This window comes from Prionailurus bengalensis, chromosome X (assembly GCF_016509475.1).
Source record: "Prionailurus bengalensis isolate Pbe53 chromosome X, Fcat_Pben_1.1_paternal_pri, whole genome shotgun sequence".
NCBI classification, from domain to species: domain Eukaryota; kingdom Metazoa; phylum Chordata; class Mammalia; order Carnivora; family Felidae; genus Prionailurus; species Prionailurus bengalensis.
In genome coordinates, this window is record NC_057361.1 from 115,759,816 (window position 1) to 115,773,576 (window position 13,761).

The window sequence follows — 13,761 nt, forward strand, 5'->3', positions numbered from 1 at the left end:
AGTGTGTGTGTGTGTGTGCGCGCGCGCGCGCACAAGCAGAGGAGGGGCAGAGAGAGGAGGACAGATAATCCAAAACGGGCTCTGTGCTGACAGCAGACAGCCCGACGTGGGGCTCGAACTCACAGACCGTGAGATCGGGCCCTGAGCTGAAGTTGGACACTGAACTGACTGAACCACCCAGGCACCTCAATAAAATAAATATTAAAAAAATTGATCTTGAATCACATTAACAAAAAATGTAGCTAAAATGTAAGTGCTATGAGGCAGGTACAAGGAAGATAGTGGGTATAAAACGGTAACATGGCTGTATCTTAAAAACAGTTTCTGAGACCAAAAAGAAGAAGAAAGAAAAAAGAGAATTATAACGGAGTACAATTTATGCAAATTAAACTAGATGCGCACAGAACATCGACACACATTTAACAAAAACACGCAAACTGAAGGATATACATCAAATAAATGAGAATGGTTGCTACAGGGGTAGAGAGGAAATTAAGTGTGGAGAATAGGGAACGACGAAAGGCATGAAAGAATGAACAAACAAAAAAACAAGGCCTTCCAGCATGGTGCGGTGATTAACAGCATGGACTCTGGAACCATCTACCTGGGTTTGAACCCTTGCTGCGCCGCTTACTAGCTATGCGCCCTTGACCAAATCAGTGGCCTCTCTGGAACTTGGCTTTCCCACCTTCAAAATGGGGCTCACCATAGTTCCTACTTCATCTAAAGTTGCCATCTGGGTTCAATGAGTTAACAGTGCCATTTATAAACACTTAGATCAGCTTCTAGCAAAAAGTAAGCGCTCCATGCAGGGTTATTAAATTAAAAAACAAATTAGGTGATGATAATAAATGCAGGAACTGAGGAATCTGAAGAACTCGAACCTCTCCGTCTGGCTGTGACCTGAGGGCCTTTCCTTTGTACAGAAGCGGCCGGCTTAAAATATAGCATGCAATTGTTAGGCCACGGGATTCTAGCTTGATAGGATGAACTCAAGACAACGGTCCGGGAAAGTGACATGGACAGAACCGGGAGCCAGGCGAGGGGTAGTGAGAAGGAGATCCCCGCCCGCCAGGCAAAGATGACCTTTTCCTTTTCCTTTTTTTTTTTCGTAGGAAGTGTATTCTGGTTTTTTTTAATTAAAAATTTGTTTAAAGTCACGATCTCACAGTTCGTAGGTTTAAGCCCCACGCCGGGCTCTGTGCTGACAGTGCGGAGCCTGCTTGCGACTCTCTCTCTCTCCCTGCCCCTCCCCGATTTGTGCTTTCTCTCTCTCTCTCTCCAAATAAATAAACAGACATTAAAAGAAAGAAAGAAAGAAAGAAAGAAAAAGAAAGAAAGAAAGAAAGAAAGAAAGAAAGAAAGAAAGAAAGAAAGAGAAAAAAACTAGCCCAATTTACATCTTTGTCTGTCAGTGCGATCACCATTTTCCTGGTACTCCTGGCCTAAACCTTTGCAGGCAGCGCTGAATAATATTTTTTATTAAAAATATTAGACATTATCGGGAAACCAAAGAAAAAGGAGACTGATTTTTTTTTTCCCTTCAAATGTCAGGTATTATTTCTTTCCTGTATCTAGTAAGTCACCAAGCCCGTCGGTCTCCTTCCACTGAAATGTTTCTTGCATCTAGCCGACCCTGTTTCCATGGTAACCATTATAGTTTGAATTCTCATGACTTGGTTCCCGCATACCAGTCCCTCCTCACTCTAATGTACTTCAGAAACATTCTGTTGCCCACCACAGTGACAAATTCAAGTTAAAAAAAAAAAAATCGATACAAATCAGAAATACAACATTAGGTACTGGCTAGGTCACTCTACGAATAAAAAGCTAACCAAACGCATTTGGGTCCAACACACCTATGGAGAGAAAGTCTCATCCCCAGAAATAGGCACAGAGACAGCAAGAGATCTAAACACCGGCTGAGGTCAACCATAAAACCTTGGTGCTCAATCGATGTTTGTTGGAGACATAAAAGAACAACGGAGATCTGGGGGACGTGGAGGCGGGCTGCTGATGTCAAAAGGGCAACTCGGTGCATTTGCTGTAAAAGCAGCCGGAGTTCAGGAAACTTGTGGCGCTGCTGAGGGTTCAGAGCAAAGCAGGGGAAACTCGACAGTAGGAAGAGGCCCGAATCGGGTCGTAACTCTGGGTAGGAACTTTGTTACCAACAGCCTGGGACTGTCGGCCTTGTGGGGAGAATCAAGCAGGGCCTGCTTATCTGGGAGACTCCAGACACAAAACACCTCGGGACACACCGCTTATCCTCTGTCCCTGCTGCTGAAAACGTCATCAATTTTCAAATGGCTGACAACGAGGAAAGAACATGCTCATAAAAAATGACTCAAGTCAGGGTGGTTGGGGAGGCGAGGCAATAGTTTTCTCCATGTTCCAGTCTTCCCATAACAAATGTTATATTGCCTCTACAATTTTTTTTGAGATTTTATTTTTAAGTAATCTCTACACCCAACGTGGGGCTCGAACGTACAACCCCGAGGTCAAGAGTCACATGCCCCACCGTCTGAGCCAGCCAGGCGCCCCTGCTTGTACAATTTAAAACTTGAGGGGCGCCTGGGTGGCTCAGTTACGCAACCGACTAAGACGGTGCTGACAGCTCAGAGCCTGGAGCCTGCTTCAAATTCTGTGTCCCCCTCTCTCTCTTGCCCCTCCTCCGCTCATGCTCGCTTGCTCTCTCTCTCTCTCTGCCTCAAAAATAAGTAAACATTAGAAACAATTAAAAAAAAAGACCTCTACTTAAGATTTTGAGGGTTGGGGGAGGACAAAACAGGCAAAGGTAGTTCGAGGGTACAAATTGCTAGTCAGAAAATAAGTAAGTCCTAGAGATGTCATGTACAGCCTGGTGACTGTGGTTAATAATACTCTATTGCATACGTGAAAGTTGCTAAGACAGAAGATGTTAAAAGTTCTTACCATAAGAAAAAACTTACAACGGTGTGGTAATGGATGTTACCTAGGTTTATCGCGATCATTTTGCAACATACACAAATATCACATCATTGTGTTTTACACCCGAAGCCCATATAATGTTATACGTCAATAACGCCTCAGTAGAAAGATTTCATTTTAAAAAAAAAAGGGATGTGAGGGACACCTGGGGTAGCTCACTTGGTCGAGCGTCTGACTCTTGATTTTGGCTCGGGTCATGATCCCAGGGTTGCGGGATCGAGCCCCATGTTTGCGGGATCGAGCCCCATGTTGGGCTCCACACTGAGCGTGGGAGCCTGCTTGAGATACTCTCTCCCTCTCCCTGCCTCTGTCTCTCTGTTCCCCTCCCCTGCTCGCATTCACGCTCAAATAAAAAACAATAAATCAATCCATAAGTAAGTAGATAAATAAATAAAGGGATACGCATGTATAAAACCCACTCATTTCACTTGAAAAGGTGCACAAGCTTTTTTACATATGAAATAATATGACGTTACACAATTTAAATTGTCTTACTTTCAAACAGTGCTTAAAGCTGTACGATGGGTATCTATCGGACCCTTCTCCGCTTTCAACGCGCCTCTTACAAAAGACAATGGCTTTTTCATACAAGAACAGATGCCGCTGCATTGGTTTGAATCTAGCAAAATCCTTCATTTTTGTAGCACCTTTCTTGTGTCCAGTCCAAACACTGAATGCTCCCTGCATTACCATCTTGCCCAGTTCATTTAAGTTTCCCTATGAAGGAAAATCAACACTCATCAGTACAAGGTGGAGCTACATTCGGGCCTCTGACGTCAACGTCGTACTGTGTAGGTCGAGCTACTAAATTCCTGCAACACAATTTGTACGGTCTTTAAAATTTCATTCATCACAACTTTACATGAAAACGCGCCATGTGTCACACGGGTACATAATTAGGGCGGGGACAAGAGACAGAAGACAGCTCCTTTTCCCTGGCTTCCTGTCTCCATGTGGATGTATTTAGGGTAGGCCCCCACCCCCCACCCATCTTCTCCTCAGTCCTGATTGGCAATTGACATCTACCGGTCCTGGGATCCCCACTAGGCAGAGCTAAGTCTAAAGACTTGATTTTTTTTCTTCCGTATCTATCTGGGACTATGCGAGCAGCAGTTCCGGGACAATACATCTCCTTAGAAGACCGAAACATTCCTTCAAACAAGATCTCCCATTCTTCGGCTCTTTTTTATTTCTCAGTTGGTTCCAGGTGGCAACGAAGAAAGAGATCTGAACTTGCTTACCCACAAAACTGCGACAATCGTTACAATTTACTTACAATATAGCCATTTATTGCGATCTGATGCATGGAGTCATTAACTGACTTCAGTAAATCCAGCATCGTGTCCAGAGCCTCCTTTAATTGTTCAGTCCCTTGGCAGCCGTTGCTATATTTCAGCAGCTCCTGTGATTAGAAGTCAAAAATTAATATTGGGCAGATATTAATAGCGGGAGAAAATGAATACATTTCTGGCTAACATGCTTTCAAGGAGGAGTCCACAGATAATGTCATTTTGTGAGTAATACCTTTCATTTGCTATCCGTCCCATTAGTACTATATTTTAAAAACTGTGTCAAAATTTGGGAAGAAATGGAATAGTGACTAAACGGCATCGAGTCAAGGGCACTCGCCGCTCTTGAAGCTGCAGAAAAACAGCTATTAGGACCCACTAGAGATTTATGTTTAAAGTAATCACACTTTTCTGGCCTTCGACATACAACAATTTGTGTTATTCATTTTGCCTCGACCACAGAACACCGTGAAAACATACTGTCAAATAAGCTCGGTGCTTACACTTAACACAACATTTTTGTAACCTGAATTTCAACGTGACACGAGGGGTGAGCCTCCTCCAATTTTCATCAAGAAGGCTGCTACGAAATACTGTCTTGTGTGTTTAGTTCTTCTCAACCATAGTAAAAAGATTGGGGCGCCTGGGTGGCTCAGTCAGTTAAGCGTCCAACTTCGGCTCAGGTCATGATCTCGTGGTCCGTGAGTTCGAGCCCCGCGTGGGGCTCTGTGCCGACAGCTCAGAGCCTGGAGCCTGCTTCGGATTCTGTCTCCCTCTCTCTCTCTCTGCCTCTCCCCTGCTCGCTTGCTCTTGCGGTCGCTTGCGCTCTCTCTCGAAAATAAACATTAGGGGCACCTGGATGGCTCAGTCAGTTAAGTATCCAACCCTTGATCTCGATTTGGGTCATGATCTCAGAGTTCATGGGTTTAAGCCCCGCATGGGGCTCTGAGCTGACAGCTCAGAGCCTGGAGCCTGCTTCACATTTTTTGTCTCACTCTCTCTCTGCCCCTCCCCCGCTCATGCTCTGTCTCTTTCTCTCTCTCTCTCAAATAAATAAACATTAAAAACCTGTTTTTAAATAGTAAAAGTTCGGCATTACACATACATCAACGTAACTGGTATGGATAATTAACTCACTATAAAGACTCCAGACAGCCTCAGATTACATCTATGCGTCGGGCACTTTAAGGGCCACAGTGAACCCAGGCCCTGAGCCTACCTATTCCTGGTGCTTCCTAGTCACCTGCTTCCTTTTTCATGGCTTTGATACATTTGACCCACAGAGGGGAGGGGAGGGGAGGGGAGGGGAGGGGAGGGGAGGGGAGGGGAGGGGAGGGGAGGGGAGGGAAGGGAAGGGAAGGGAGGAAGAAAGAAAGAAAGAAAGAAAGAAAGAAAGAAAGAAAGAAAGAAAGAAAGAAAGAAAGAAAGAAAGGCTTTATGTAATTACCTTTAACAGTAACTGATACTTAGTGATTCGTTGCACGGGTTTGAGTAAATAGGAATCCAGACCAAGCCTGTGTTTTAATTTTCTTTGACATTCCTGTCATTAAAATATAATTATCAATGAATTTAAGACATGCACCCATGAAAATACCAAGCATTCACTGATTAGACCCAATGCATGCAGGTTTCTTACATCTCAAGGGAAATTTACCAGGAAAACCACTGTTACATATGGTGTGGAAATTATAAGCAGCGGTATACACAAAAAAACCACTGTAAATGTTGCCTTAAGGATTTGAGAGGTATAAAATGCCAAGATTTCAAATACTAATAAGTTTTTACATAAAATTTGCATTGATGTGGAATGCCTAAAAGATGAGAAAGCAATGAATGACCATAGATGAACATGATTAAACATGAAACATGACTAAAAAATGTACGTAAGAAAATTTTTAAAGGGCTCAGCTGCACAGGTCAAGGCCAAGAAAAGAAACAGGTTGTACTGAATATAAATCAAACTGGGTATGAGGAGAGGTTTTTTGAACACCACAAGAAAAATGGAGACCTCATCAACTGGTGCTATATTTCATCTGATTATTGGCTCACTGCCACTATAAATATGAGGGTCATGCCTTTGGGTCCTGGGAACATCGTAGGGTCCCTAACTAGGGCGAGATGGGGCTGATTTGGATGAAATGTACATGTAAGCAGTACAGAACACAGAGAGAGTAGGAGAGGCTATATACGTGTAAGATCTGGGACCTGCCTCTGAATATAGATAAAAACCAATATACAATCTAATTCACACAGTTAGCAGCTTATGGTTAAAGATGATGGACCGATACATGCATTTAGCTCCCCTTACTCATGAAACCCAACTGAAATGATTAAAAAGGTAATTTTTACAAGGCAAAACCCAAAGTTACAAAGATGGGAGAGGAAAAACACATCAACCAAATATGGAAACTGAACGCCAAAGTGATAACGTTAGACAACTGTGCACGCTAGAGAAACGTGACTCTCAAGTTGGCAGAGTTTTTGGAAAAGCCAAGGAACAAGTCAGTTTATGTTATAGAACACCTTCCCCCCGCTTCCACAAAGACTCCAGAATTACAGACATCAAGGACCTCTGAAAGGGGGGAAATGAAGGTCAGGTTTCAAAAAATGTGGTTGTTGAAAGTCTGCTTAAGAAGTAAGTAGAGGGGCACCCGGGTGGCTCAGTCGGTTAAGCGTCCGACGCCTGATTTCTGCTCGGGTCATGATCTCACAGTTCGTGGGTTTGAGCCCTGCATCAGGCTGTGCACTGACAGTGCGGCTCCTGCTGGGGTTCTCTCTTTACCCGTCCCCTGCTTGCTCGTACTCTCTCAAAAATCAATAAACTTAAAAAAAAAAAAGTACATCGAGATACTGGGGTGCCTTAGTGACTCAGTCAGCTAAGCGTCCAAGCCTTGATTTGGGGCTCAGGTCATGACCCCAGATTCATGGGATCAAGCCCGGCATTGGGCTCTAGGCCAAGCATGGAGTCTCCTTAAGATTCTCTCTCACCTTCTACCCCTCCCGCCGCTCGCACATGCTCTAAAAAAAAAAAAAACAAATAAATAAATAAATAAATCTATACCTTTAAAAAAAAAAAAAAGTAGACACTAACACACATTGGTGCGAGTGTGCAGTGATCAGGACATCACACACTGCTGGCCGCGATGTAAAATGGTGCAGCAACTTGGGAAAACAATCCAACAGTTCTTCAAAAAGCTAGAGAGAGTTACCAAATGACCCAGCAATTTCATACCCAGGTACATGGCCAAGAGAAATGAAAACATATGTCCACAGAAAAACTTGTACATAAGAGGTGGAAAAGAACCAAATTACCATCAACTGATGAATGGGTACACTGAATGTGGAATACCCAGATAGTGGAAAGAAGAACTCATATCTGCCACCACATGGATGAACCCTGAAAACATCATGCCAAGTGAAATCAGCAAAACACAAAAGATCACATATTTTATGATTCCATTTATATGAAATGTTTAGAACAGGCAAATCTAGAAAGACAGAAAGTAGCTTACCAATCACAGAAGGCTGTTGGATGGGGGGGCGGGCAGGGAACAGGAGGTAATTACTAAAAAGGTATGGGGGGGGTTGTTTTTTTTTTGTTTTTGGAGTCATGAAATTGTTCTTAAACTGATTGTAGCGATGGTTGCCCAACATTGTGGACACAGTAAAACTACTTAATTACACATTTGAAAAGGCTGAATTTTATGGAACTTTAATTACATCTCAATAAAGTGGTTACCCCCAAAATTAAATGAGCAGAAAAGTTAAAAAAAAAAAAAAAGGAGAGAAGGCTCAGAGAACCATGCCACCTTGCACAACTAGGTGGATGCCTGTCCCATCGCATAGCAGGAGAATGGATGTTTACCTGACAAAAGTAAAATGGAAGGCCTATGAACTAGGGAATATCTGATCCAGTTGAAGACAGAGTACCATATTGAAAGCAAAGAGATTACTTGACTATTTATGTACCAAATTAAATACTCTCAGCGTTTTCACCTAAGGTGGCTACCAGATCCTTATTCACCAGGTAGTAGACTTAGGAATCTAACCAGCTTGAGAAAGATACAGGTGTGGGGATCCCCTCAAGGAAACACCTTGACACAAATCACTCAATAGTGAGGACCATGGTCAATAAATCCACATATGTGCAGGAAAATTCCAGCGAGCTTTGCATTCTAGTGCTTACTCTCAAGGTAAGTGGCCAAACAAGTGTCACCAGACATTTGTGGGAAGTATCGAATATGAGTGACAGGAACAAAACGAAGAAAAAGAAAAAACAAAAGCAATCTGAAGACAGCAGAAATTATGCAAGGAGAAGAAAACTAGTTTTAAAAGGAAAATGTATTCTTATTACTCTCATAAAGATAAGTGAAGATACTGAATTCATGAAATGAAAACAGGGTTCTATTGAAAGGAACATTGAGGGAACAAAGAAGGGTAGAGGCTCTACAAAATTAAAAATATAATGGCAGACACAAAACTCTCAATAAAAGGACTGAAAGACAAATTCCAAAAAATAGAGCAAGACAGCCAGAAAATAAAAAGAAAAGATCAGAGAATTAGAGGAATGGTCGAGAATGTCCAACATCTGTACAACAAAAATTCCAGAAAGACAGAATGGAAAAATTGTGCAGAGAAAATCAAAGAAAAAAATCCAAGTAAATTTGGACAAGAGGCTCCAAATTCAAAGGGATCGCCACAAGACTAACATAATGGATGAAAATAGTGCCAATGTCATGGCACTATTTGTGAAATTTCAGAACTCCAAAGATACAAATGTTCCCATGAGCTTTCAGAGAGAAGACAAAAATAGGTTACACACAAAGGATGGAAAATCAAAATGGTGGGGCACCTGATAGCTCAGTCGGTTAAGCATCTGACTCTTGATTTCAGTTCAGGTCATGATATCATAGTCATGAGAGCGAGCTCTGCATGGGGCATGGAGCCCACTTAAGATTCTCTCTCTCCCTCTCCCTCTGCTGCTAGCCCACTTGTGCTCACTTGTGTGTGTGCATGCTCTCTCTCTCTCTCTCTCTCTCTCTCTCTCTCTCTCTCTCAAGAAAATAAATAAATAAAAATAGCATCAGATTTCTTAACAGCAACACTGGAAGCCAGAAAACAGTGTAGCAAATACCTTTAAAATTCTGAGGAAAATTATTTCTTACTTACTGGGTATAGACTTCTATACCCAGCCAAGCTAGCAATTAAGTGTTAGGGTAGATACACTCAAGACATTTGTAGACATGCAAGTTCTCAAAACTTTTACCTCCCAGTAGACATACAAGCTCTCAAAACTTTTACCTCCCAGGCACACTTTCTCAGTAAAACTGCTGGAGGATATGTTCTACAAAACAAGTGAGTGAAACAAGGAAAAAATATGGCACCTAGGAAACAGGAGAGCCTACGCAAGAGACCATGAACAGAATCCCAAAAGTTATATTCAACAAGATCCCAGGTTGACAGCTGTGCAACAGGTCTAGTGAGCCTTGATGAGCAGATCAAAAAAGTCCAGGAGAGATTAATTCAAAATGAAATTCAGAGAAAAAAGAATATGTTTAAATGTACTACGAAGAAATTTATGTAACTCTCTTAACTCAGAGAGTCTATGGGTAGGTAGAATAGGGAAAAGTATCTAAAAAATTAAGGAAGTAAAAAAGACAATTGCAGGGGGAAAAAAGGGATGGAAAAGCAACCATCTTATACTGGAGGATTCGTCTGAACATAGGAATTACCTAGTCTTACTAATTTACCACTGTATCTGTATAACTAAACTTATAACCATATTGGATGTTTTGGAGGAAAAGGAGTATGTGTATGTATCCGATGGTGAGGCAGGGGCAGTGAAAGAGGGCTAAAGTAGCGATATAAATGTTATTCGCCAACATGGAAGTAAATATCAAAGGAAGCGGCTGAAAGAACCGAAAGTGGTTGCCTCTGGGAAGCAGCATACAGATTTGTGCGCATGTGCGCACGCGTGTGCACGTGCACATCGTGTGGCAGGGTCAAATTGTTCTTTGAGCTATCTGTATTATATACAACTCACAGTAGGAATGGATTCATAAATAAGAACTATCCCAGTGTCTTCCGGAAAGAGTATATCCAATACCTGAATAATTACTATACCTGGAAAAAGGCGCATTCTGAATACTTCTTCCAAATTGCCTCTGATCTGGGTTTATTCTGACAGTATTTTGCATACATCTGAAAATCATCTTTCTGTGATAAAAAGCACATTCAAACGTATTATCAATCTGTGAACATGTACTGTTCTTATCAAGAAAGGCTGAGCTAGAATGAGTAGAGCCAAGCATGACATGTAGCCTAAAGGGCCTGCCACACTGGCAGTAAGTCAGGATCCCTCTCTGGAATCCAAGAAAAACAGGCCCACCAGACTGGGCAGAGGAACACATAAGTATCTCAGTAATCTCACCACCTCCACTTACCAAGTTGGAGAGCTAGGGAAAAGCCTTCTCCGACTGAACTATACAAATAGATGAATTTGTTCACAGCTGTAAGCCAAGAGGGTACCAAGGAACACGCCGTCTCCATGTCACCAGCCTCTCAGTTCCCTAGTGAATGAACTTGTGGCTAACTTCCAAGTCCCTTGGCTTGTCACTGGGATATCATCATTGTACCATGACCCCGCTGGGTGTGTGACCATGCTATTCTCTCCCCCTGGAATCGTCTTTCCTGGACCCTCATCTAATGGGCTACCTCCTAGTCACTCTCTAACTCCCACCTCATGAGTCATCTCTTCTGGAAAGCCATCCTTTATAGCTCCAATCTATGTCAGATACCCCTCTTCTTGGCTCTTACGGGATCTTTCGTATATCCCCGATATAGCACAACTCACACTGTATACAATGATTTTCCCCCTGTTCTTCTCTGTGAATATAGTCTTGGTCAAATATAAAATCTCCAGCGAGCAGCACAGACATTAAGTACTATATGAGCCCGAAGGAAAAAGACTGGTGTTGCTTAGGGAAGTCAGGGAAGAATCTGGCTACCATTTAAATATGTTTAAAGTCCGAATATATTGAGAGAGGTAAGGACAAACAGTTTTTTCTTAACCATATCATATTCTGAGTCCATTAACGCTTTCTGGGATAAGACATCTCTTTGGAAGCTTTCAATGATCACCGTTATCAAATTGACTCTCAAATCAAGATGGAACTGATTTTTCAGGAAGAGGAGGAAGTAGATAAGTAGATAAGCAGAGAATATTCTAAGGAAAATTCTAATGGAGGAGAGTATGATTACAAAGCTTGGGAAGTCCATTGTGCTAAGTATTCTCTTGGGATGTGGAGAAATGAGCCTCCCTGAATGATCTCATAGAATAAAAAGAACAGACAGCCCTCTGTTTCGCAAAGTCCCCATGATAGATGCCCTGGTGTCTGAAAGCCAGACTACTCTTGATTCTAAGACTTTACATGCATTAGAGGGGAATACCAAGGCATCTCTTAGGCTAAAAATTAACCAATCCAAGAATGGTTGAGCTAAGATGATTCCTACTCTCACATCTTCATAGCCAGGCTGGTCCCTGGACTCCTGGGATCACCCAGAGGTCAGTGGGCACAAGCTGAGCCATTGAAGCGTCTGATTCCGTCAGTCTGTGTAACAAAACTGGGTTTACCATTAAATACCTGCTGGAGTGATGGGTCTCGTCCCAAAACATAAAGACATAAAAAACAATGCCTACTTTGTCTCTAAATCCGATCCTACACAACGAGCTGCTATTTTAGTGGCCCATATTTATATATTTTTAAATAATAATTAACAAACCCTTTCGAGGAAACAAGGTCCCACTCTCTCTGGAGCGTCAACGCAATTTTCCAGACTGCTCAAGAAAATGCTGTGAAAATGTCAGAGGAAAAAAAAAAAACACGATATAATTTTACATCAAATACAGTAAATTAGTCAACAGCCCTTTAAATAATACGATGCCAAAGAAACATTCAATTCGGCAATTACATACTCGTTATGGAATTCATAGATTTCTGCCATATTTCCAAAGAGGACATCCTTTTTATTTCTCAGGAGAGGTGGCATAAGATCAAACATCTCAGGATTATCCATCTCCGCTCTGTAGCCCTACCCAAAATAAATACATTTGTTCATTTAAAACACGTTCACCGTAATACTCGGTTGGGCCACCAAAGGGTATAGCTACAACAGAAATGTGTACAGCGAGACTCCTGGGTGAAAGCTGTTTGTCACTCCAACAATCAAATCTTCCAGTACCCGAAGTTACCCATTTACAAAAAATTGACGTTTTCAGAAAGCCAGACAAGGAAATCATCGTTGCCCGCTCAGGGCGTAGAACAAAGTGACTCTCTTGGCCTTCGGGGTAGCTGATGGTATAGGAAACAAACTAGAAATCAAGCAGGAAAAACTGTATTACAGGTCATTAAACCTCTCCTTAAGCTGCCAGTAAGTGTGTGGGTTTTTAGAGCAAATTAATATTATGACAGGTGTGTCAAATGAATGGTTTTCTTTTACCTTTAACTCTTTCCAGCACCGTTTCTACACAGCACAATTCTCACTACTGAGGGAGAACCCGAATACGCACATTTAACGCATGGGCAGCCTCAAACAATGGGAGAGACACCTACTGCTGGCACGTGACAAGGAAGGAAAGAGACAGAGAAGACTGTCCTCAGTACTTCCTAATGAATGTAGCAGGGAGAGCACTGGGGCGAAGGTGGGAAAATAGAATTTGAGTCACTTACCAACAAAACAGTAAACAGCTCGTGAACATAGACCCTCTCTGTCTGTATCAGCTCATTTAGGACGTGGCTAAAGCGAAAAGACAATATTTATCAGTTATTTTGTTGCCTTGGAATTATGATCTTTCAATCGTTATCATCATAAATTGTCTAAGGTAAAAATTGTTAACACCTAGGAACTACCAATGGTTTTGGCTTTGTCATCAAAATACGGAGTGAATCGGAGAGTCTCTAGAATAAATATCACCCACAAGACGCTTTAAAATATATTGAAAACAGAAAATAAAATATATTGAAAACAGGGGCGGGCACCTGGGTGGCTCAGTTGGTTAAGCTTCCAACTTCAGCTCAAGTAATAATCTCATAGTTCGGGAGTTCGAGCCCCGCATCGGGCTCGGTGCTGACCGATCAGAGCCTGAAGCCTGCTTCGGATAGTCTCCCTCTCTCTCTGTCCGTCCGTCCATCCCTCCCTCTCCCTCTCCCTCTCCCTCTCCCTCTCTCTCTCTCTCTCTCCCCCCCCCCCCGCCCAAATAAATAAACATTAAAAAAATTAAAGAATAGGGGCGCCTGGGTGGCGCAGTCGGTTAAGCGTCCGACTTCAGCCAGGTCACGATCTCGCGGTCCGGGAGTTCGAGCCCCACGTCGGGCTCTGGGCTGATGGCTCAGAGCCTGGAGCCTGTTTCCGATTCTGTGTCTCCCTCTCTCTCGGCCCCTCCCCCGTTCATGCTCTGTCTCTCTCTGTCCCAAAAATAAATAAACGTTGAAAAAAAAAATTAAAA

At 42.5% G+C, this 13,761-nt stretch overlaps 1 protein-coding gene across 1 annotated transcript in view; it reads right to left on the reverse strand.

Annotated features, from left to right (window-relative positions):
- MCF2 (MCF.2 cell line derived transforming sequence) overlaps positions 1-13,761 on the reverse strand; it is a 75,241-nt gene that overhangs the window by 26,008 nt on the left and 35,472 nt on the right. Inside the window, exons 13-19 of the mRNA XM_043570027.1 lie at positions 12,986-13,052; positions 12,232-12,347; positions 12,039-12,108; positions 10,380-10,472; positions 5,704-5,796; positions 4,244-4,369; positions 3,463-3,684 (exon numbers count right to left, since the gene is read on the reverse strand). Coding sequence (XP_043425962.1) covers positions 3,463-3,684; positions 4,244-4,369; positions 5,704-5,796; positions 10,380-10,472; positions 12,039-12,108; positions 12,232-12,347; positions 12,986-13,052 — 787 coding nt within the window. The remainder of the gene's footprint in view (positions 1-3,462; positions 3,685-4,243; positions 4,370-5,703; positions 5,797-10,379; positions 10,473-12,038; positions 12,109-12,231; positions 12,348-12,985; positions 13,053-13,761) is intronic.